General features: G+C 40.0%; 1 protein-coding gene across 1 annotated transcript; it reads right to left on the reverse strand.

Annotated features, from left to right (window-relative positions):
• Positions 1 to 1,182: 1,182 nt before the first annotated feature.
• Positions 1,183 to 26,028, reverse strand: LOC107808402 (mitochondrial phosphate carrier protein 3, mitochondrial-like). The gene is made up of 6 exons (XM_075242473.1): positions 25,599 to 26,028; positions 3,074 to 3,435; positions 2,935 to 2,978; positions 2,203 to 2,417; positions 1,994 to 2,118; positions 1,183 to 1,470 (listed from the first exon to the last, which is right to left on the reverse strand). Exons 1-6 carry the CDS (start codon positions 25,902 to 25,904, stop codon positions 1,428 to 1,430), a joined length of 1,095 nt encoding a protein of 364 aa, XP_075098574.1. The 5' UTR covers positions 25,905 to 26,028; the 3' UTR covers positions 1,183 to 1,427.

The following is a 26,028-nucleotide window of genomic DNA, read 5'->3' on the forward strand; positions in this document are numbered from 1 at the left end:
TCCTCGCAAAAGCGAACAGCCACACTTTGCAAATGCGAGGGATTTCTTCGCAAATGCGAATTTTTCCCCAACAGCCCACTTTCGCAAATGCGAGGGCCACTTTGCAATTGCGATAGTCGCATTTGCGAGAAAAATATCGCAAATGCGATGAAACCAGTACCAGCACTCAAAAATCATAAAAAATTATTCTGAAACCAATCTGAAACTCACCTGAGTCCCCGAGGCTCCAAACCAAACACCCACACAAATCCATAAATACAACACGAACTCGCTCGCGCGATCAAAACATCAAAATAACCTCTAAAAGCACGCATCAGACACCGAAACGCATGAGGATCACAACAAACTTCAAGAACTTCTAGAATCGCAACCAAGCGTCTGATCCATATCAAATCAACCCCAAATGACGCCAAATTTTGCAGGCAAGTTTTATATGATGAAACGGACATATTCCAAGTTCCAAAACCAAAATCTAAACCCGATAGCCTTAAAGTTAACTTCCGGTCAAACTTATGAACTTTCCAAACCTTCTCATTTCCAACTTTCGCCAATTAGTGCCGAATCCTTCTAAAAATATCCAAATGCAAATCCGGGCATACGCCCGAGTCCAAAATCACCATCCGGGCTTAACGGAATCATCAAAACTCCAATCCGAGGTCAAATGCTAAAAAGTCAAACTTGGTCAACTCTTCCAACTTAAAGCTTCAATCCTGAAGTTCATTCTTCCAAATCGATTCCGAGTAACTTGAAAATCAAAACCGACGATTCACACAAGTAATAATACATCATGTGAAGATACTCGTGCTCTCAAACTGCCGAGCGAAGTGCAAATGCTCAAAATGACCAATCGGATCGCTACACTATAGGAAGTTAATAGTCAATAAACGATAGTGGTTTCTGAAAATTTAGCCTTAGAAGCGGCTACTGGTGCAAATCGTCCGAATAAACCATGCAAAACGCCCATCATTGTCCCGTTCCATATAATATAGCGCAAAGTTTTCCCATATTTTACTTAATGGTTTCTCTGGGATTTGTAGTTCACACTTGACACTTCACAGGTTGTCAAATATGCAACTTTCTGGAGGTGTCGCTTGTGGTTGTGGATATTACTGATAGCAGAAGTTTAGCATTCTTTCAAGAATTATCATGATTATCATGTGAAAACAAGGAATTAACACATTATTGTAAAATCAAAAATTATCATTAGAAAATGCTTCTTCAGTAACCAGCCATCTTGAGGATAATTCATCCTCCCAACAAAATATCAGATCTTACTGCAAAGCTTGAATTAATGCAAAAACTTTCCTACACTGTTCAAACAAACTTTTAGATGGAAAAACATTTCCATTTTCCCTCTGCCAGTAAATGAAAGAGATATTGAGTACTGGAGAAGATTTTTCATCATTAATTATTTCACATTTTCCTCTTCACTTGGCAGGGGCAGGTGAGGCTGCACCACCGGTCGTTGGCCTGCAAGAGCAATGGGTGGCAACATCATTTCAAGAAATTAATTATAACTAGTCATAAGATATTCTTTTATCTGATTATGGTAGGGAAATTTTCTCATATTAGAAAGGAATAAGCTAGTAAATACAGAAGTTGGAGGAGCGCGGTGGATGATTTTGAAAAAATATGAAGTGTGTTTGGTATGACGAAAGTTATTGTCCATGAAAGATATTTTCATAGAAAATGATTTCAAAAGTTTGGTTGGTGAATAAAAAATATAATTTGAAACAAAAAAGAATATATGTTAGATGTCAATAATGATATTAGCAAATCAGGGAGTACTTTGATGAAATTCTTGAGTACTAAAGATTAGTGATAATGGATAAGTGTTAGTTGAAGATATGAAATTATAAATTAAGATAGTCATAAGAAAATGACTTGCCCATAAATGGAGAACGTCATTTTCTTGACTTTCGTCAAATCAAACAAACATAACATTAGACAACTGAACTGAAAAGAAAAGAAAAGAAAGGAAGGAGAAACTCACAGGCCAACAAAAACTTTGAAAGAGTCATAGATGCCCCATTGTGCTCCAGTGAGTGTACCAATCATGACTATACGAAGAGGAAGACCGCGAGTACAAAGACCCATTACGCCTAGCTTGTTCACAGCCTGCAAAAATGCACAATATAATATAGTTAAATATGAACAAATAACTTTAAAGGATGCAACCAATTTATTAATCTGTCTACTCACATCGCCGACAGTTGCCCCCTTAGCATTGTTGAGGAAAGAAACCAGGTTATCAGCAGGGTGTGACACAATAGCACAAAGAATACCAGCTAAATATCCACCAGCAAAGCTCACACCAAGCTGCGTAGATTTACTGCACTGCTCTTTTGATGTTGGGATGACATGTTTGTATAGTTGTTCCACAATGGTTTCAAATGATGCAAACTTCATCATCGTGTCTGTACAATAATTCCATGTGAGGTAGAATGTCTAGGGCAAAGATTATATAATTGCGATAGAAACAGGATATTAGACAAATGATGTAATCTCTTCCTAGAGCAAACAAAGTTTTAAAATCCAAGCTTGCAAGAAAGTGTAACACTTCAAAAATTGACTAAAGAAGCAATATGCGGATGCTAACGAAATAGGCATTAACAGTGTTGGATGTTAGATTATAACGCTTATTGTAATAAACGGAATGTAATGCTATAATTGACGAGAAGAATAGCAGTAATTTTTCTTATTCACTTGGTGTATCATAGAGCGTGATTGTTAAAGTTGGTATGTCTGAACATTCTATGCAAAGTATGAACTTAAAATAGCTAAATAAAATGTTCACAACAGCGAAAGGGGAAAGAAAGAGTGAATCAGTAAAACTCAAATTAAGTAGTGGTTGATTCAGCTTTGAGTGTGTGTGTGTGTATAAAGCTTGAGTTCTTCCAAATAAATTGGAGAAAAGAAGATACGTAAACTTACATGGTATCTGTCGTCCCCAGAGAGGAGCAAGCCCCTTGTATAACCTGTATACATAAAATTCAACAGCCAAATTTCCATTAGCAAAATGCAATACATGTAGTAAAAGAAGGATGAATTCATGTGACATAATAGGCATTACCCTGCAGCTCCTTCAGCCTTAACAAATTTAGGAAGCCCATCAGACAAGCCTCGGGCAAAACCAGGCTGAGTTTGGACGCGAACTTTGACAGCCTCGAAAGGGCAGAGAGCAACATCAGCAATAACCTCAGCAGATGCAGAACCAGCAAGGTATATCAAAGTCTTGTACTTGACAGCATTCTCAGGGCCGGCAAGATCTGAGTAATACTTCTTGAAATATTCATAGAATCCATATTTGCAAGCTCCCTGAACACTGTAACCGAGCAGGGTAGGAACCCAACCCCTAAAGAAGCCTCTAACACCCTGCTCCTTGAGCAGAACTCCAAAACCAGAGGAAATGCTCTTGTACTTTGCAGGATCAATCTAGCAATTCAAACAACAATAATAAGTACATCAATAACCAAAAAACAACAGTAGTAAAAGCAACATAAACTGTTCCAAAGGATTCTGCAGAATGGTATATAACAGTACTCTTATACTTACATACTCCATCCGTGACACTCTTTCATTTTTAGTCTGTCCCAAAAAGATGTCACATTTTTATATTTGCAAATAATTTAACTTTAAAATTATTCTTTTATCCTTAACGAGATGATTTAAAGTCTTCTAAGACTTGTCAAGGATTTTACAGAATGGTATAAAACAGTACTCTTATATTACATATAAGGAAAATACAACAGATTTGTACTGAGACATACCATCGTCTACATGCGCAAATCTATAATTTAAATATTATACCGTTTATAACTTTTTTTGCGCAAGTACACGCACACATATGTAAAACTCGTTCTAGATTCACCTCAGACTATCTACATAATTAAAGTGTCATCCAATAATTCAAATTAACAATCAGCAATTTAATCAAAAATTGATTATTTAATATTCTTCACATTCTTAGATAGTTCTTCAAGAATCATATACAACTCAAAAACCTTATTTCTCGTGATTTTGATCTTCAACATAGGGGTAAAATTAAGCGTTGTTTGACCCAAAAGAGTGATTCTTGGTTCAAATAATTAAATCTATGTATTAAGGGGTTAAACCTAATTAACAATAATATTTCTAGATGCGGGTTATGAAAGCATGATTAATGTTGAACAGATCTGGTAGAAGAATAATAATAGTGCGTGACAATCATCCTAAATAGCGTGAATAATAAATGAGCAATAAATAGCAATGAACAATAATAAATGGTATTTGAGTAAATAAAGAAACGATTCACCCAATAAAGGAGAAGATAGATATTATTCCTTCTGACAATGATGTTCGAATTATCTTCCGATCTGGTGGGAAGTATGCAATAATGTGGACATGAATCTTGATAAAAAAAAGGTGTTGTTTGTCCCTTGGTAAGAGAGAGAAAATCTTTTTATCAAAGTGTGTTCTTACAAATGAAAATCACATGTCTTACATCATTGTCTCTTTTCCTATACATATGAGACATATTCCTAACAAATCCTAATAGTACAAGTGCAGAGAATATTCACTAGATTCTCTATAATATCCTATTTTGAAAAATAGTTGTTATAGCTCTATTAATGGTGCTCGACCTCGACCATTGTTGACATCTCGACCACGAATCTCGCAGCTTCCTGGTCGACCTCGACTAACCTTTTCCTTAGTGCTATCTTGCCCTAAATATTCTAGGGCAGAGTTTGACCTATATAGTTAGTCCCTCCATTTATTGAGGTTGACCTTAGACGACCTTAATGAGCGAATTTCGTTTGTCGTGGTCGAGAAGATTGGACGAGATGGCGACGTGGCCTTTTGTGAGCCGCAACTTTTGGGGTTGCGTCGTTTCTGGATCAAAGTGACGTCATGACATCATGCATCATTATGATGCATTTTCCTGATGATTTGTGTCATTTCGCGTGCGTCTGTTGATTGGATCTGCCGCTTCGATACCTGTGCTAGGTAATGATGGCATGATTTCTTGATTTTGATGCCCGAATTCTTATAAATAGGGATGTGAGGGCACATACTCGTGTTTTACAGATTTTCCATATCGAAATCTTGTGCCTTCTTGTTCCTATTCCATTGATGCGTATCTTTTTTTACTACTCTAGCGATCCTCTTTGTGTTTAACTTTTCGTTACTTGAATACCCTCTCTTTCTTTAGAACTATGGTTAATGTATCTTCTGGTCCCAGTGAAGAAAATAACCTGGTTCCCTTGGCGATGGTTTTGCCTCATCAGGGGGAGGGCGTCTGATATAAAAGAAGAATCTATGTTAAATTTTATTAATTTTGGCCAAGATCATATTTTAGAGCTCAAGTTCAAATATATGGACATATTTTCAAGAAGCACAAGAAGCCCAAGAAGCCCAAGATTGATTTCAAGAAGCCAAGACCCTTTCCTTCTTAAAATAGGATTTAGTTTATTCCTTTTAGAATAAGGATTTTCCTTTTAGTAGGATTCTAGTTTCTTTTCCTTGTAGAATATGGATTTTACTTTCCTTGTCTTTAGTTATTTTATTTCCTTATTAGAATAGGAATTGTAGTCATCAAATAAGAGACTATAGGCCTATATAAAGGGTTCTCTTGCCTTGTAGAATGAAATTCACGTTTTTGAACTTTACCCTAATTTGCAATAGAGTGTTTTTCTCTATTTTGTCTTCTTTATCCTTGTTTTTGGTTCCAAGCAAGGTTGTGATAGTCTTTATCTTATTTTCAATTACGTGCGGTATTTTTTTATCACGTTAATTGATTCCAAGTGGTTACTTTAGGAATTGTTTGAGTTCTTGATCATTCAAGAACACGTTTCTTGATCTAAATTCGTTCTTATGATATCATAGAATCATAACTTTCATTGAACTGGTGCAGCATCAATATTTACTTATTTTGAACGAGTAAATAGTCTTTCTTATATTTTAAATCGTCATCTTTCACCTCGTTTTTGAATCATCAGATTCCGAGTTCCAAAACTTGAGATACGTTGTTTCTTGAAATCCACCCACAAACCACATTTTCGTTTCAAGATCTTAATCCTGGTCGGTTGGTTCTTTGTTAACTCGAAGAATCACATCAATTTGGTATCAGAGCAGCAGATGGTGAACCTAATATGCAAGCAATAAAAGGTCGTTGGGTTCAAGAAGATGAATAAACGAGACAACGTGAAACTCTTTTCCACACTAGATGTACCTCCCATGGAAAAGTTTGTTCGTTGATCATTGATCGTGGGAGTCACATAAATATCGTTTCTGAAGAGATGGTTATTAAACATGGTTTGTCAACCAAATTTCATCCTTATCCTTACAGCATTAAAGTTGAAGATGATGATGGTTTAGAGGTAACTCATCAATGCCTAGTATCTTTTTCTATTGGTAAGATCTATAAAGACAAGATTTGGTGTGACGTAGTGAATATGGATGCTTGTCACTTATTACTTAGAAGACCATGGGTGTATGATAGGTGTGCTAAATATGATTAAGACCTTAACACCTATTCTTTTACAAAGAATGGACGTAAGATTATTTAAGTACCATTGAATTCAGAAGAAATTGCTAAAAATCTAAAGCTCAATGATGATTCGTTTCTGAACAAATTACAAATAATTAGTCCAATCAATGGAGAAAAGTCTTTGAATGTTGGTATTACTATGGAAGAGTACAAGGAGGAGGAGCATGCACTAGATCCACAAGTTGATGATTTACCTCAAAAGTTTGATGATGATCAGTTGGAGCATCCCATATGTGAGCTTAACTTTTCACCTAATAGAGATGCTCAACATAATATTGATTTGATAATTGATTCTATCCTTCCAAACGAGGCAACATATTGCATTAATCCAAAAGTTCATGAAATTTTGCAAACACAAGAGGAAGGATTTCTTAAAAAGGAGTCTATAATGGAGGATTTGAATTCAGATTTTGTTCCAACTTTTTTAGTGCCTCCAAAGAATAAATATTTTCAAGCATATGTAGGAATAGGGAATCTGAACACAAATTCCATCAATGGTTATGATCTAGTTAAATATGAGAGCGTTGTTGCTGATCAATTCTCAAGAAGATATACTTCGATCTTCAAGCCCATTGAATTTGATTCTTCTATGGGCTTTTGTGGTGCTAAATCGAATTTTCTTGGCATATCCCATAAGCACTACATTGACATGGAGAAGTTCAAGATTTCTGAAGATCAAAAGAATATAACTTATGATTGTGGACAAGTGTTTAAAATCAATTTAAGAGGATTCATTACAGCAATATTGGTACAAAGTTACTATTGAGAAAGTGGGATTTAGTTCGGCCACATGCTAAGCTTTGTTACAACACGATAAAGCTTTTTGACAAATTAGAAAAATGCAACTTAGAGCATGGTAAATATGAGTTCAACTAAAGTATAGAAGTTGCCAAGCTTGTGTCATTTGTGGAGCCTTTAGACTCGAGGACGAGTCTTTTTCAACCAGGGAAGAATGATGTAAAAGAAGAATCTATGTTAAATTTTATTAATTTTGGCCAAGATCATATTTTAGAGCTCAAGTTCAAATATATAGACATATTTTCAAGAAGCACAAGAAGTCCAAGAAGCCCAAGATTGATTTCAAGAAGCCAAGACCCTTTCCTTCTTAAAATAGGATTTAGTTTATTCCCTTTAGAATAAGGATTTTCTTTTTTGTAGGATTCTAGTTTCTTTTCCTTGTAGAATATGGATTTTACTTTCCTTGTCTTTAGTTATTTTATTTCCTTATTAGAATAGGAATTGTAGTCATCAAAGAAGAGACTATAGGCCTATATAAAGGGTTCTCTTGCCTTGTAGAATGAAATTCACGTTTTTGAACTTTACCCTAATTTGCAATAGAGTGTTTTTCTCTATTTTGTCTTCTTTATCCTTGTTTTTGGTTCCAAGCAAGGTTGTGATAGTCTTTATCTTATTTTCAATTACGTGCGGTATTTTTTTATCACGTTAATTGATTCCAAGTGGTTACTTTAGGAATTGTTTGAGTTCTTGATCATTCAAGAACACGTTTATTGATCTAAATTCATTCTTATGATATCATAGAATCATAACTTTCATTGAACTGGTGCAGCATCAATATTTACTTATTTTGAACAAGTAAATAGTCTTTCTTATATTTCAAATCGTCATCTTTCACCTCGTTTTTGAATCATCAGATTCCGAGTTCCAAAACTTGAGATACGTTGTTTCTTGAAATCCACCCACAAACCACGTTTTCGTTTCAAGATCTTAATACTGGTCGGTTGGTTCTTTGTTAACTCGAAGAATCACATCAATTTGGTATCAGAGCAGCAGATGGTGAACCTAATATGCAAGCAAGAAAAGGTCGTTGGGTTCAAAAAGATGAATAAACGAGACAACGTGAATCTCTTTTCCACACTAGATGTACCTCCCATGGAAAAGTTTGTTCATTGATCATTGATCGTGGGAGTCACATAAATATTGTTTCTGAAGAGATGGTTTCTAAACTCGGCTTTTCAACCAAACTTCATCCATATCCTTACAGCATTAAAGTTGAAGATGATGATGGTTTAGAGGTAACTCATCAATGCCTAGTATCTTTTTCTATTGGTAAGATCTATAAAGACAAGATTTGGTGTGACGTAGTGAATATGGATGCTTGTTACTTATTACTTAGAAGACCATGGGTGTATGATAGGTGTGTTAAATATGATTAAGACCTTAACACCTATTCTTTTACAAAGAATGGACGTAAGATTATTTTAGTACCATTGAATTCAGAAGAAATTGCTAAAAATCTAAAGCTCAATGATGATTCGTTTCTGAACAAATTACAAATAATTAGTCCAATCAATGGAGAAAAGTCTTTGAATGTTGGTATTACTATGGAAGATGTTACAACCCAAATTCGCATACCATAGATCATGCCGTAAGTTAGTCGACGTAAATCCAAGAAGAGATTATCTTTGAGATGATAAAAAGTTAATCCTATTGGTCTTAAACGATACAAGGGTGTATAAGAGTGGTTAACAAGTATTTGAAGTTAAACGAATCAAGGATGTTGTAACCCGTATTTTCGGGTAACACTAGAGGTGATTAATTGTCCCAAGAGGTCTTGTTTTAATGTATTTGAATCATATAATATCCGCATCATAAGTCTTGAAGTCAAGCGAGTTATGAAACAAAAGTCGATAAAAGTTGTCGCAACTTAGGTTTATAATTTTACTTAAACTTTAGGTCAAATGTTACTGCATTTTTCTCCCAATGTGCTTGGAATTATGGGGTGATCTATCTATCAAATTGAAGAACTATGAGTCTAGTTTCCAACGTATGAAACCGTTCGTCGATACGATCTCGGAATAGAGAGATATTCGCGTTTTTGCGAGAGTGCGCCAAGCTGCTCTCTATGGGGCCCACAAAGGCGGTTTAAGACATATGGACATATATAAGATACCTCAACCCCGTTTTAAGTCATTATTTTTCAGTATATTCAGACCTTATAACCCTAAACACAGTCTCTCAAGGTTCTCTCATGATCCAAGACCCAAACAAAGGGCAAACAACACAAATCAAATGTCGGGAATCCCGTGGCGCTAGTAAGTTTCTTGTTCTTCTTGTTGTTGCTGATTTTTGTGTTGTTCCAGCTCGTGTGGGAGGTTTTTTTAAGTGTTTTATGTCCTGTAAATACACCTTCAAGTTTTTAATATCAACCCTAGGTGATTTCAAGTCTTCTAAAGTAATTCTAGTGCCGAAAAACCCGAATTAATTGCTAGTTTCGCTTCCTTGTTCTTGTGGCAGAATTGAAGGGATATTTCGTGGAAAATTAAGGTCAAATTGGAGTTTTTCTTTCTGTTTAAAGGTAAGGAACCTCTTACTCTATATATATTTAAGATTATCCAAGTTGCAGCTAAGTCGTTGAAGCTAGAACTTGTGAAATATATATCGAAAGGCTTGGTAGTAATGTTGTTGGTTGGTGGACTATTTTGGAGGCTCAATATGATTATTAATGATGTTGTTGGGCTGTTTGGTGATTGTATTGACTTGTGGGAAGTCATATAAATAGGGGAGGTGCTGTCCGTTTCATCGTAAAATAGGTTGTGGTCGATACATAATAGTTACGACGCTTAAACGATAATGATAGTGTCATTTGTTTTATTGTAGACTAAGGAGTCATGACATTTACATAGCTTGAGGTTGGGCAGTATATACAAGGTATGTGAGGCTATCCCCTTCATTCTTTTGCATGACTCCAATTGTACATAATGTAATGAACGAGCTCCCAAAGATACTCTACTCTTAGAAGCTAGCAGTACTTACATTGCTGCCCTTCTTATGAAACGATTGATATTGATGTTACTTCTCTTATTCTTATATTATCAATGTTGTTGGTAGTTCCTGATTCTTATAAGATTCTTGATGAAAAGTTAATCCTAATAACGTGTACGAAGGATACCAACCTTATGTCACTCCGAAAGGTTCAAAATGTGATTCCAATGAGTCCAGCATGCATCATATATATGTATCTATTTTACTCTACCGAGCCGCGCTATAGTCGGCCGGGTACGGCACCTATTGTGCAACCACTGATCAGTTGGGTTTTACCGAGCTCTACGTGGCCGGGTACGATTCTACCGAGCCCTATGATGGCCGGGTACGTTTTACCGAGCCTATTATGGCCGGGTACGATATGATGATGGTGATGCCCACAAAGGCGTATGTTTTAAAAGTTTATGTATATATATGTATGTATCATGTATTTCATGTCAGTAGCCCTCAAAGGTACCCAGATGTCACAGGTTGTATATTCTCTATCCATGTTTACATTACTGTTCTTACTTATGCTTTCTTGCCTCACATACTCAGTACTTTATTCGTACTGACGTCCTTTTTATTTGTGGACGCTGCATGTCGTGCTGCAGGTCCTGATAGACAGGTAGACGTAGCTCCCCCACCACAGTAGGCTGTCCAGTTCAGCGGTTATTGGCGAGATCCCTTCTCCAGACTTGCCGTGGTCTTGGTATGCATTTTTGTTATAGACATTATGGGTATGTCAGGGCCCTGTTCCGGCAATGTTGTAGCACTTATGTTCCTTTAGAGGCTCATAGACAGGTGTCGACTTATGTATGGTTTAGAATGCCTTTTCGGCTGATTTTTGTTGTATAGTCTTTCATGGCATCATGATAGCTCGTACCTTATATATAGTTTCTTGACAGTCTTGTCGTCCCATGTTATGTATGTTCATGACATTATCTTTCATTGTTGGATGTTCATGATCCATGTCTACTATTTATATTGATCTTGTCGGCCCTTAAAGATAATAAGAAAGGTTAGATAAAATGTACGTTGGTGCTCGGCAAGTATGGCCCGGGTGCTAGTCATGACCCTCCAGTTGGGTCGTGATGGAAGAGTACAAGGAGGAGGAGCATGCACTAGATCCACAAGTTGATGATTTACCTCAAAAGTTTGATGATGATCAGTTGGAGCATCCCATATGTGAGCTTAACTTTTCACCTAATAGAGATGCTCAACATAATATTGATTTGATAATTGATTCTATCCTTCCAAACGAGGCAACATATTGCATTAATCCAAAAGTCCATGAAATTTTGCAAACACAAGAGGAAGGATTTCTTAAAAAGGAGTCTATAATGGAGGATTTGAGTTCAGATTTTGTTCCAACTTTTTTAGTGCGTCCAAAGAATGAATATTTTCAAGCATATGTAGGAATAGGGAATCTGAACAAAAATTCCATCAATGGTTATGATCTAGTTAAATATGAGAGCGTTGTTGCTGATCAATTCTCAAGAAGATATACTTCAATCTCCAAGCCCATTGAATTTGATTCTTCTATGGGCTTTTGTGGTGCTAAATCGAATTTTCTTGGCATATCCCATAAGCACTACAGTGACATGGAGAAGTTCAAGATTTCTGAAGATCAAAAGAATATAACTTATGATTGTGGATAAGTGTTTAAAATCAATTTAAGAGGATTCATTACAGCAATATTGGTACAAAGTTACTATTGAGAAAGTGGGATTTAGTTCGGCCACATGCTAAGCTTTGTTACAACACGATAAAGCTTTTTTGACAAATTAGAAAAATGCAACTTAGAGCATGGTGAATATGAGTTCAACTAAAGTATAGAAGTTGCCAAGCTTGTGTCATTTGTGGAGCCTTTAGACTCGAGGACGAGTCTTTTTCAACCAGGGGAGAATGATGTAAAAGAAAAATCTATGTTAAATTTTATTAATTTTGGCCAAGATCATATTTTAGAGCTCAAGTTCCAATATATTGACATATTTTCAAGAAGCACAAGAAGTCCAAGAAGCCCAAGATTAATTTCAAGAAGCCAAGACCCTTTCCTTCTTAAAATAGGATTTAGTTTATTCCTTTTAGAATAAGGATTTTCCTTTTAGTAGGATTCTAGTTTCTTTTCCTTGTAGAATATGGATTTTACTTTCCTTGTCTTTAGTTATTTTATTTTCTTATTAGAATAGGAATTGTAGTCATCAAAGAAGAGACTATAGGCCTATATAAAGGGTTCTCTTGCCTTGTAGAATGAAATTCACGTTTTTGAACTTTACCCTAATTTGCAATAGAGTGCTTTTCTCTATTTTGTCTTCTTTATCCTTGTTTTTGGTTCCAAGCAAGGTTGTGATAGTCTTTATCTTATTTTTAATTACGTGCGGTATTTTTTTATCACGTTAATTGATTCCAAGTGGTTACTTTAGGAATTGTTTGAGTTCTTGATCATTCAAGAACACGTTTCTTGATCTAAATTCGTTCTTTTGATATCATAGAATCATAACTTTCATTGAACTAGTGCAGCATCAATATTTACTTATTTTGAACGAGTAAATAGTCTTTCTTATATTTCAAATCGTCATCTTTCACCTCGTTTTTGAATCATCAGATTCCGAGTTCCAAAACTTGAGATACGTTGTTTCTTGAAATCAACCCACAAACCACGTTTTCGTTTCAAGATCTTAATCCTGGTCGGTTGGTTCTTTGTTAACTCGAAGAAACACATTGGCGTCTCTATTGCCGTGGAGGATGAGAACTTTCCCACGGTGAAGGAGATAATTCTTCGTGGTGAGAAAGTCAGGTCTGACTTTACAAAGGCGCTTGAGGCTGAGCCCGATATCTCCGAGTCGGCGATGAAAGAGGCCGATTTATTAGAGCTTAGGGATAAATTTGACATTCCCGCTCACATCGAGTTGGTCCCTGCAGGGCAGGACGTGGTATAAGTCCACTGCTCCAGGTATTGTGCATTCTATGCCTACCCCTTTCATGTTGGCTACACGCTTCCCCTTCTCCCCTTGTCGGAGGAGCTCTGTCGTTTCTATGGAGTTTGCCCGGCTCAGCTCGCGCCATATATATACAAGCTCATTAGGATGTTTACTAAGTTTGTGGAATTTGCCTGGGTCGAGATCACGCTTCGACATTTGATGCATCACTTCACCCTTAGTTTCTATAGGGGGGCAATGATAAACATTCGACATCGAAGGGGCAAGTGCCTGGTGGTAAAGATGCATGATAAGATAGCCGGCAGTTCTGGCACAATGTTTTCTTCGTTAGAACCCAGGATGTGGTGGCTAACGTAGACGGCTTCCCTGAAACTTGGAATTATACTCGTAAGTTTCTAACTTCTCTTCGTCGAGACATTTGATTTACTTTCTTAATCGTGAGTTCTAATCTCTTGCTTACCTCTTATGCAGCCAAGACTACACCCCCTCCTTTGGTCGGGGACATTTCTGATTGGGTCAGCCGGCTCCTCCCTCACATCGTGGGAATTCGCGAGTGGCCGGGCTTTTTTAGGAAGTTTGGGCCTACTCCCTCCTTAACCGGTGAGTCTCTTCGTTTTGGCCTCTTAGTCACTTACCATTTTATAGTTTGTGGCGGCTGACCCTCTTTTCTTTTGCGCTTCTTTTAATTCCAGCCCGAGGACTTTCGAGGAGGCCGAGAGCTCCCCCACCTGCATTCCGTAAGAGGAAAAATGCTTCCTCTTTGGCGTCTTCCCCCTCTACGACCGCGGCAAGATCTGGTCGCTCTTTGGTTCCAGTTACTGCTACTTCACAATCAATCTCTTCTCCATCTGTGGATATTCCAACGGCGGATCCTCCGGCTTCCCTTTTGTATCGTCTCGTGGACGCGGGGGAGGAATTATCGCCAAGTGATGGGGATTTGGTGCCCCGTAAGAGAAGGTCAGTGGACGTTGGCGATGGGGCCGTCCGGACCGTGGATTCCGTGATGGATGATTTTACTTTCCGTGAGACGGCGACCATAATTGTTGAAAGCAACATCGAGCTGCCGTACGAGGTTCCGAGATCGGCGGAAGACGTAGAGAGTGTATCTCTTCCTTCCGCAATGATGGAAGTTAAAGGGCCGGCTTCTAGGGTTTTCGATACTTCGCGACAAAAGGGGCCATCGACCTCGTGGCCAGCTGACGGTTCTTCTTCGCTAGCCGATAAGAGAGGCAAAGGCTTTGATGAAGACGGCTATGAGACGGGCTCAGACCTTGACGCTGCAGAGTTGAGGATGATGGAAGAAGATTTTACTCAGCTCGAGGTGAGGTTGGAGGGGTCTACGCAGACCATCGTGATCCCCATGGATCATGATCTGTTGAAGAAAATAGAGAACGTGGTCCCTGCCCTTGGTCTCCTTTGCTCCAACGTGGAGGGTGAAACCCTCAAGGTGCTCGATGATATTACCTTATCGAGGAGCATAGCTGGCCTCGCTCTCAGGGTAAAGTTTTCAAGGCTTCTATTTCCTTGTCTATTATATTCAAAGTTTTGGGCTTCGTTTTAGTGCTTTGCCCTTGTCAGCGTAGGCGTTCTAATTTTGATTCTCTTTCTTTTTATGACTGCAGACCATGATCTTGGAAATTGAAAGCCCCGAAGGGAGGAGAGGCGTAAGGCTATATTGAAGAAGCTACAATGCAAATACTTCGAGTACTACGACAAGTACCGAGAGATCCGCAGGCGGTTTGGCGAGGACGGCAATTTACAGGCCCTTCGAGACGAGCTAAAGCAAAAGGATGATGAGCTGGTGAAGGTCATCGAGAAGTGTAGTGTCCTTGAGGGGACATTGAGAAATAAGGAAGAAGAGCTCGAGGTAAGCAGGGCCGTGGAGGTCCAATGCGGTGACCTCGAGACGCAGGTGGTCGAGTTGCATAGGCAATTGGAGGAGTGTCGCTTGCAGATGGACGTTCTTCATGGCGAGATCACCAAGAAACAGAACAAGCTGGATAGGGCGGAGTCCGCTCGGTCGGAGGCTCCAAGGAAGATGGAGGCCCTTGAGATGGTGATTCGGACTCTTCGTTCTAAGTAGGAGAACGACTTGGAAACGTCAAGGCTAAAAGAAGAGTGGCTTGATGAGAGGGTCAGAGAGTTGGAGAAAGAAACTTCTGACCTCTATGACCGAGTTGCTGCTCTTGAGCCCGAGAAGGCCCAATTACTTGCGCAACCGTCTTCTTCCCATATCTCAGACTTTCCTAATGTTCCTCAAGAATTGTACGAGGAGTGAATTCATGTCGAGGCCCAGCTAGACAGGTTTCGAGATTCGCATACGGCGGGATCTGTTTCTAGGACCGCCCTTGAAGATGCTCGTGTTAAGGCTCGCAAAGCTCGAGTCGCTTGCAGGTACGACCCTTCTACGCCAGAGACCGGCAAGGATAAGGGGGACAAAGGTGTAGATCGGCTTGAGAAGAATGCCCGGTATGATGCTGCATATCCTGAGGGCGAAGGCGAAGGTGTTGAAGGTCAGGAGGGCGACATTGTTGAGGGTCAAGTCGGCGAAGATGTCGCAGACCGTGATGGCAGTGGCTAGTAGTTTTCTTTTTTGACTCTTTGTTTATTTTTGTATGTAGTTGTTGGCATCTTCATGAGCCTTTGTAAAAAATACGAAAAAGGGTCAAATATAGCCCTGAACTATTGAAAATAGAGCAATTATGCCCTCCATTTTCATTTGGGTACAAAATTGCCCTTGCCGTTAATAAAGTAGTTCACTTTTGTCCCTCCCCACTAACAGACTCCACATCAAGGACAATTTTGTACCCAAATACAAATAGAGGGCATAATTGCTTTATTTTCAATAGTTCATGGGAATATTTGACCCTTTTTCATATAAAATAATACTTTTTTGCTGAGTTGAAAATCCATGTTGGAGAAAAAGTCTTCTCTGTAAAAAAACAAAAAGAAGGAAAGGAATGTCTTGCCATATCTTTTACATAGTAATTACTACAATGACGAGAAATCTCACCGAAAAATCCCTCCGGCCAGCTGATCACAACCTCCTGCTTCACTTTTTTTACTTATTATTTTCTTACTGGATCAAATTCGTGTGATTTGATTTTTATATTTTTTGAACTCCTAAATCCTAGCATGTAAGATAACCAAACAATACCCCATTAGAGGGACTCGAATCCGGATCTGCTCAAAGGATACAATGCCATTGTTCATCATTGATGTATCTGTAATAAAATGACCTTTTATATTGTAATATCAATTCTTAATGCAAAAGTACCGAGTAATTAATGGTGAAATTTTTTTCGTTTCTTCTTCCTATTTTAATTTGCAACCGCATATCGATACATCCATAAGTTACTATCACAAATTCCACTTTTACATTTCTCTTATGTGGGTATTTGGGTACAAAATTATACCCTCCTTTTGTACCCCAAATGTAAATGAGGGTAGCATAATTGCTCTATTTTTAATAGTTAGGGGCATATTTTGACCTTTTCAACTCAGGAAAAAAGTATTATTTTATACGGAAAAGGGTCAAATATGCCCCTGAACTATTAAAAATAGAGCAATTATGCCCTCTTAAATATGCCCCTGAACTATTAAAAATAGAGCAATTATGCCCTCCATTTATATTTGGGTATAAAATTATCCTTGATGTGGAGTCTATTAGTGGGGAGGGGCAAAAATGAACCACTTTATTAATGGCAAGGATAATTTTGTACCCAAATGCAAACTGAGGGCATAATTGCTCTATTTTCAATAGTACAAGGGAATATTTGATCCTTTTCCCTAAGAAATATTCTAAGTATGAAATGTCAATTTCATTATTTGTATCTGATTCTCTTCTTGTGGTTCGTATCTGTATGTTTTTTAATTTTGTCGCTTGGTTGCCTTGATTTTCTAGCCGTAATCACTTAGTTCGAACAAGGTCGAACATATCCTGAGTTTAATTATGGCCGAGGACCAGTAGGTGTTAATTCGAATGAGGTCGAATTAAAACCTAGGTTTGATTATGGTTGATGGCCAGTAGGTGTTAGTTCGAACAAGGTAGAACATAAGATATGTTTAATTATGGCCGAGGGTTGGTAGGTGTTAGTTCGAACTAGGTCGAACGTAACCTATGTTTAATAATGGCCGAGGGCCGGTAAGTGTTAGTTCGAACAAGGTCGAACATAACCTATATTTAATTATGGTCGAGGGCCGGTAGGTGTTAGTTCGAACAAGGTCGAACGTAACCTATGTTTAATTATGGCCGAGGTTCGGTAGGTGTTAGTTCGAACAAGGTCAAACGTAACCTATATTTAATTATGGCCGAGGGTCGATAGGTGTTAGCTCGAACAAGATCAAACATAACCTATGTTTAGAAAGATATGCCTCTAGGTGCGGAGCTTGTCGACATCGTAAACTCTAAGCATTATTGCTTTGATTGTACACTTGGAGAAACAAAAATAAACTTCATGCATTGCTGCTTTGTTCATACACTTGGAGAAATTTACAAATTTTCGGGCATTGGCTGGCGTTCCTGCCCCGGTCTTTCTAGTCCCTTCATTGGTCGAACTGAAGAGTACTTAAGGGGTCGAGCAATGAACTAGCCGTCCCATCTCTCCGTCTTTGCATACTTTGACTTAAAGTGTTCCCTTCGTCGCCTCGTTAAAAACCTCCTAAGAAAACCCAATTGGGACAAAACTCAAGTGAGGGAAAAAAGAGTACGACTTGGGGGACGCTTTATCTCTTAAAAGTTGAAGTACTTGAGGTGGGTAATATTCCAGTTGTTTGGTACTAGCTTTCCTTCCATTGTTTCTAGTTGAAATGACCATTTGTTCGTTGTTCGCGATTGATATGTGATATTGTGCTTGCTTAGTTCGATGGCCTGTTTGGCCAACTTTTTCGACAGCTCGGGTTTATGCAAAATGCTCCTTAGGGGAAAAGTCGTAACGACCGAGATGGGGTGGCACTGGAAATATGGTCTAAGCTTTCGCGAAGCTAAGACTAAGTCCAGGGCCAATTTTTCGAGATGAGGTTACCTCGTCTCGGCGTCGACTAGTATTTTGTTAATGTAATAGATGGGAGACTGCGCACCTTTATTTTCTCGAACCAAGATTGCGCTCACAACTACTTCGGATATAGCGATGTAAACGAGGAGACGTTCCCCTGGCTCCGGCTTTGAAAGCAGTGGTGGTGATGACAGGTACGCTTTTAACTCCTTCAGGGCCTGGACGCACTCAGAAGTCCATTGGAGGTCGTTATCCTTCTTGAGTACGCCGAAGAATCTGTGACACATGTCTGATAATCATGAGATGAATCTTGAAAAGGCGACGATAAGACCTGTCAACCTTTGAACCTATTTTTGGTGGTCAAGTGTTCTGGTATCCCCTGGATGGCTTTGATTTGATCAGGATTGACCTCGATTCCTCACTGTGATACCAGGAAACCCAGAAATTTTCCCGAGGCCATGCCGAACGCATATTTTTTAGGGTTTTGTTTCATTTCGTATTGTTTGATTATGTCGAATGTCTCTCTCAGATGGTCGATGTGATCTTCTTTTCTTTTTGACTTGACTAGCATGTCGTCTATATAGACTTCCATCATTTTTTCGAGCTAGTCTTTGAACATCCTCGTCACCAACCTTTGGTAAGTTGCCCCTGCGTTTTTCAGCCCGAAGGGCATGACCCTGTAGCAGTACGTCCCCTGATGGGTGATGAATGTGGTTTTCTCCTGATCTTCTTCTTCCATGAGGAATTTATTGTAGCCTGAATAGGCGTCCAAGAAGCTCAGTAATTCATGCCCGGTCGTTGAGTCGATGAGTTGGTCGATGTGGGGTAATGGAAATGAATCCTTAGGACATGCTTTGTTCAAATCTATGAAAATCACGCACATCCGCCATTTCCCATTCTTCTTTTTCACAATCACCACGTTAGCGACCCACCGGGGATACTTCGACTCCCTCATGGAGCCATTTTCCAATAGTTTTTCCACCTCTTCACGTACCGCGTCATTAATGGCGGAGTTAAACTTACGCCTGACTTGCCTCACCGGGGGGTGCATGGGTCGACATTCAGTTTGTGCGTGGCGATTTCCTTTGGGATACCCGGCATATCTGCATGGCTGAAAGCAAACAAATCTGTGTTAGTAGTTAAGAACTGATGGAATTTACTTGGTTCCTGAAGTTTGCAGCCGATGTAAGCTTTCTTATTGTGATCGTTGGTGTCTAATCGAACGGGGTCTAGGTCTTCTATGGTCGATTTTGCAGCTTTGACCATGTCGGGGTCTTTGATGATGTGTGCGCTATCATCACATATCGACCTCGACCCAGTTGATTACTATGCCTTTTTTTCTTTGTCCTTTGCTTGTTGAGTGACCGTGCAGTCTAGGGCGATGAGGTAGCATTCTCGGGATATACCTTGTACCCAAATGCAAACGGAGGGCATAATTGCTCTATTTTCAATAGTACATGGGCATATTTTACCCTTTTCCCTAAACAATATTTTAAGTATGAAATGTCAACTTCGTTATTTGCATCTTATTCTCTTCTTATGGTTCGTATCTGTATGTTTTTTAATTATGTCGCTTGGTTGCCTTTATTTTCTAGCCGTAATCACTTAGTTCGAACAAGGTCGAACATATCTTGAGTTTAATTATGGCCGAGGACAAGTAGGTGTTAATTCGAACGAGGTCGAATTAAAACCTAGGTTTGATTATGGACGATGGCCAATAGGTGTTAGTTCGAACAAGGTAGAACATAACCTATGTTTAATTATGGCCGAGGGTCGGTAGGTGTTAGTTCGAACAAGGTCGAACATAACCTATGTTTAATAATGGTCGAGGACCGGTAGGTGTTAGTTCGAACAAGGTCGACTGTAACCTATGTTTAATTATGAGCGAGGGCCGGTAGGTTTTAGTTCGAACATAACCTATATTTAATTATGGCCAAGGGCCGGTAGGTGTTAGTTCAAACAAGGTCGAACGTAACCTATGTTTAATAATGGTCGAGGGCCGGTAGGTGTTAGTTCGAACAAGGTCGAACGTAACCTATATTTAATTATGGCCGAGGGTCGGTAGGTGGTAGCTCGAACAAGGTCAAACATAACCTATGTTTTGAAAGATATGCCTCTAGGTGCGGAGCTTGTCGACATCGTAAACTCTAAGCATTGTTGCTTTGATTGTACACTTGGAGAAATAGAAATAAACTTCATGCATTGTTGCTTTGTTCATACACTTGGAGAAATTTATAAATTTTTGGGCATTGGCTGGCGTTCCAGTCCTAGTCCCGGTCTATCTAGTCCCTTCATTGGTCGAACTGAAGAGTGCTTGAGAGGTCGAGCAATGAACTAGTCGCCCCGTGTCTCCGTCTTTGCTTACTTCGACTTGTAGTATTCCCTTCGTCGCCCGTTAAAAACCTCCTTGAGAAAACCCGATTGGGACAAAACTCAAGTGAGGGAAAAAAGAGTACTATTTGGGAGACGCTTTATCTCTTAAAAGTTGAAGTACTTGAGGTGGGTAATATTCCAGTTGTTTAGTAGTAGCTTTCGTACCATTGTTTCTAGTTGAAATGACCTTTTGATCGTTGTTCACGGCTGGTATGTGATATCGTGCTCGCTTAGTTCGATGGCCCATTTGGCCAACCTTCCTGACAGCTCGGGTTTATGCAAAATGCTCCTTAGGGGGGAAAGTCGTGACGACCGAGATGGGGTGGCACTGGAAATATGGTCTAAGCTTTCGCGAAACTAAGACTAAGGCAAGGGCCAATTTTTCGAGGTGAGGTTACCTCGTCTCGGCGTCGACTAGTGGTTTGCTAATGTAATAGATGGGAGACTGAGTACCTTTATTTTCTCGAACTAGGACTGCGCTCATTGCTACTTCGGATACAGCAAGGTAAACGAGGAGACGTTCCCCTAGCTCCGGCTTTGAAAGCAGTGGTGGTGATGACAGGTACGCTTTTAACTCCTTCAGGGCCTGGACGCACTCAGAAGTCCATTGAAGGCAGTTATCCTTCTTGAGTACGGCGAAGAATCTATGACACATGTTTGATGATCGTGAGATGAATCTTGAAAGGTGGCGATATGGCCTGTCAACCTCTGAACCTGTTTTTGGTGGTCAAGTGTTCTGGTATCCCCCCGATGGCTTTGATTTGATCAGGATTGACCTCAATTCCTCACTGTGATACCAGGAAACCCATAAATTTTCCCGAGGCCATGCCGAACGCACATTTTTCGGGGTTTAGTTTCATTCTGTATCGTCTGATTATGTCGAAGGTCTCTCTCAGATGGTCGATGTGATCTTCTTTCCTTTTGGACTCGACTAGCATGTCGTCTATATAGACTTCCATCGTTTTGCCGAGATGGTCTTTGAACATCCTCGTCACCAACCTTTGATAACTTGCCCCTGCATTTTTCAGCCCGAAGGGCATGACCCTGTAGCAGTACGTCCCCTAATGGGTGATGAATGTGATTTTCTCCTGATCTTATTCTTCCATGAAGATTTTATTATAGCTTGAATAGGCGTCCAAGAAGCTCAGTAATTCATGCCCGGCCATTGAGTCGATGAGTTGTCGATGTGGGGTAATGGAAACGAATCCTTAGGGCATGCTTTGTTCAAATCTGTGAAATCCACGCACAACCGCCATTTCCCATTCTTCTTTTTCACAATCACCACGTTAGCGACCCACTGGGGATACTTCGACTCCCTCATGGAGCCATTTTCCAATAGTTTTTCCACCTCTTCGTGTACCATGTCATGAATCGCGGAGTTGAACTTATGCCTGACCTGCCTCACCGGGGGGTTGCATGGGTCGACATTCAGTTTGTGCATGGCGATTTCCTTTGGGATACCCGGCATATCTGCATGGCTGAAAGCAAACAAATCCGTGGTAGTAGTTAAGAACTGATGGAATTTACCTGGTTCCCGAAGTCTGTAGTCGATGTAAGCTTTCTTGTTGTGATCGTTGGTTTCTAATCGAACGGGGTATAGGTCTTTTATGGTTGATTCCGCAACTTCGAGCATGTCAGGGTCTCTGATGACATCTGCGCTATCATCACATATCGACCTCGACCCAGTTGATTACTATGCCTCTATTTCTTTGTCCTTTGCTTATTGAGTGACCGTGCAGTCTAGGGCGATGAGGTAGCATTCTCGGGATATGCGTTGCTTCCCTCGTATGTTGAATATCCCCCAGGAAGTCGGGAATTTGATGACCCGGTATAAGGTGGAGGGGATGGACCTCATGGTGTGTATCCATGGTCGCCTTATTATGGCATTGTACGATGTGTCTTGGTCCATGATGTGGAACGTGTTCTCCAAAGTGATGCCACCGGCCAGAACGAGGAGTGTGATTTCGCCTAATGTTCGCTCGACTGCATTGTGAAAACCAGTTAGCGTGATGCAATGTGGCACTATCTTATCTTCGAGTTTCATTTGTGCAAGTACTTTAGGGTAGATAATGCACGCACCATTCACATCGTTTACCATAATGCATCTCACATCGGTATCTAAAATTTGTAAAATAATAACAAGGGCATCATAGTGAGGGAAAACCAAACCGTTGGTTTCTGACTTATCGAATATGATACTTTCTTCGGGTTCATTGTACCGTTCGCGGGTGATTGACCGTTTGGGCTTGTGGGTAGTGGTTAACTTTACGCTGTTGATGGAAGCATCTTCGCCACCACCGATGATCATGCGGACGGTGTGGGTTGGTGAGGGCAGTTTCGGTGGTCCTTGATGTTGTTACCGTCCTCTGGCAATGTTGGTCCTTCCCCGGTAGATCAGCAACTCTTTGAGGTGTCCCTGTCGTAACATGTTTACGACCTTCTGCCTTTGGGCGATACAATCTTCGGTTTTTTGCCCTCGTTCTTGATGGAACTCGCAAAGGGCATCCAATTTTCTGGTACTCGGGTCTGAACTCATCTTTTGTGGCCACTTCACCTTTGGTCCGAGCTTCTCCAAGGCATAGACTATTTCTGTAGGTCACACACAAAAGTTGTGAGCAGATAATAAAGGAGGTATACCTCTTTCGTTCTTGTGAGTCCCTGTCTTTAATCTTGGTGAGCCTTTTTCGTGGCTAGAGAAGGGCGCAACGGTCGCTCTGAAATATGGTTGATGTCATTCCCTGTTGGGTCGTGGAGCTACGAGGTCCCTTCTAGTATCATTTCTTCGATCTTTTCTGGATTCGGCATGTACCGAGGTCAGTCGATGAGTTGGTCCATTGAGGTCGTCCTTGTCTGCTCGGACCTCGGCACAATATGCGTTGTGTATTTCATCCCAAGTGGTTGGGGGATACTTTATCAGTCGACTCAATAGCTTTCTAGTCACCCTCGAACCGTCCCTGCTCAGCCCGTTCTGGAAGGCTGCGATTGCCATCCCTTCTGACACGTTCGGTAGGGTCATCCTTACTCGGTTGAAATGGGCGAGGAAGTCCCTCAGTCCATCTCTTAGAGACTGCTTAATAACAAATATGTCGTTAACTCTTGCCTCGACTTTCTTGGCCCCAGCATGGGCCGTTACGAACTAGTCAGCCATCTCTTCGAAAGTTTCAATGGAGCGCGCAAGTAGTTGTGAATACCATGTCAACACTCCTCATGTGAGGGTTTCATCGAATTTCTTCAACAAAATGGAAGATACTTGTTCTTTGGCGAGATCATTGCCTTTCACGACAGTGACGTAGTGAGTCACATGATCTTCAGGGTCAGTCGTGCGATCATATATTTTTAGGTAGGGCGGCATTTTGAAGGTTTTCGGTATGGCATGTGGGGTTGCATCGTCACTGTATGGCTACTCGACGAAACGACTGGCGTCCCTCTTCGGTAACAGTTTGGGGGGCCCCGATATTTTATCGACCCTTTCCTGGTGTTCTTTCATTTGATCTCGGAGTACCTTGTTCTCATTCTCCATTTCCTCCATTCTTTTCAAAATGGTTACAAGAGCGTTATCACCTACATTATCATTAACATTGTGAGTAATACCTTCCGTTGGAGGTGGAGGGAGTTGGTTACACTGTTCGTTCGCCTGTTGTACAGTGCAAATCCTTGCATTTTCTACAGCCACATCTCGGGCGGACTTGTTGAGGACGCCAGTTAGCGCGTCGATTAGCCATGCTTCGAGGAGCTTTTTTTACAGCTGGGGCATCTCTTCCCCCACAGATGTGGAGACTCCCTTACCGAGGGATTTTGTGATGCTGCAATGAAGGGGTGGTGACCCATCTCGCCTAGGGGAGGCATTGGCCGTTGCTGCCTTTACCTGTTGTGTCGCAGCTTTCGTTGATGACGTTCATGAGGTTAGTTGGGAGGTCGTTGATTATCCTCGCCCTTTCTTCCCTGTTACCTGCCATGTTGGGATTTGTGCACATAAAGAAAGGAGATCTTGCATTTTTTTTAGCGTTCGGGATCCGCGTCAGTGATAGATCTAGAAGAAACTAAAAATTTAACTAGAAAATCCCCACAGACTGCGCCAAATTGTTTGACCCAAAAGAGTGATTCTTGGTTCAAATAATTAAATTTATGTATTAAGAGGTTAAACCTAATTAACAATAATATTTCTAGATGCGGGTTATGAAAGCGTGATTAATGTTAAATATATGTGGTAGAAGAATAATAATAGTCCGTGACAATCATCCCAAATAGCATGAATAATAAATGAACAATAAATAGCAATGAACAATAATAAAAGGCATTTGGGTAAATAAAGAAAAGATTCACCCAATAAAGGAGAAGATAGATATTATTCCTTGTGACAATGATATTCGAATTATCCTCGGATCTAGTGGGAAGTATGGAATAATGTGGGCATGAATCTTGATAAAAAGGTGCTGTTTGTCTCTTGGTAAGAGAGAGGGAGAATCTTTTTATCAAAGTGTGTTCTTACAAATGAAAATCACATGCCCTGCATCATTGTCTCTTTTCCTATATATATATGAGACATATCCCTAACAAACTCTAATAGTACAAGTTTAGAGAATATCCACTAGTATATTCTTTTTAATATCCTATTTTGAAAACTAGTCGTTACAGCTCTGTTAATGGTGCTCGACCTCGACCATTGTTGATATCTCGACCACGAATCTCGATGCTTCCTGGTCGACCTCGACTAACCCTTTCCTTAGTGTTATCTTGCCCTAAATATTCTAGGGTAGATTTTGACTTATACAAGCATCATTGCCTAAAACAAGGACAGGAAAGGTAGAGCGGATCTAGGATAGGTTTGGTGGGTAACAGAGCACATTGCTTTTGGCTCAAGCTATATATACATGTGCAAAAGAAATTTAAAGCGTATAGGTATGTCAAGATTGCACTCATTCTATACTCACTGATTCCATATCCTAGATACGGCTCTAAGTAAAGGAAATGGTCATATTATATGGTAGAAAAAAGTACCTGCATGTTGCACTTGACAAGATCGAGGGGGGTGACGGCCATGTGGGTGAGACCGCAGCTCATAACACCTCCGAAAGTACAAGCAGCGTAATAACCAGGTGAGAACATCTCTATCTTACCTGAAGACTCCTTTGGTGCCGGAACCATAAAAGGCTTCTTCGCCATCGCGGATGAAGATGTGTTCATGTCATGATTCTCCAAGTCGGTTATGACATTTCTGTATACAGAGAATGGTGACGAAGAAGCCGTGTTATAAAGAAAAGTGGGAATCAAAGGTTTCCGGGAAGAGTTATGTGTGTAGGCCATTGTAGTAAGGTAAGATAGAGAAGTTCAACACACTTTTGATGTGTACGTGTTGAGTAAATAATGGAAATGGAGATCAAGAAGAAAAAAATTGATATGATACAAAGATGTTTTTGAAGGTGGAGGA

The sequence above is a fragment of the Nicotiana tabacum genome, chromosome 21 (assembly GCF_000715075.1).
Source record: "Nicotiana tabacum cultivar K326 chromosome 21, ASM71507v2, whole genome shotgun sequence".
NCBI classification, from domain to species: domain Eukaryota; kingdom Viridiplantae; phylum Streptophyta; class Magnoliopsida; order Solanales; family Solanaceae; genus Nicotiana; species Nicotiana tabacum.

Excerpts from the sequence above, each read along its gene's own strand:
- LOC107808402 (XM_075242473.1), bottom strand. The coding sequence starts at position 25,904 with ATGGCCTACACACATAACTCTTCCCGGAAACCTTTGATTCCCACTTTT. Across the intron at positions 2,418-2,934 it reads CTGGGGACGACAGATACCAT|ACACGATGATGAAGTTTGCA; the intron begins GTAAGTTTACGT and ends ATTATTGTACAG. Across the intron at positions 1,471-1,993 it reads TTCAAAGTTTTTGTTGGCCT|GCCAACGACCGGTGGTGCAG; the intron begins GTGAGTTTCTCC and ends TTGCTCTTGCAG.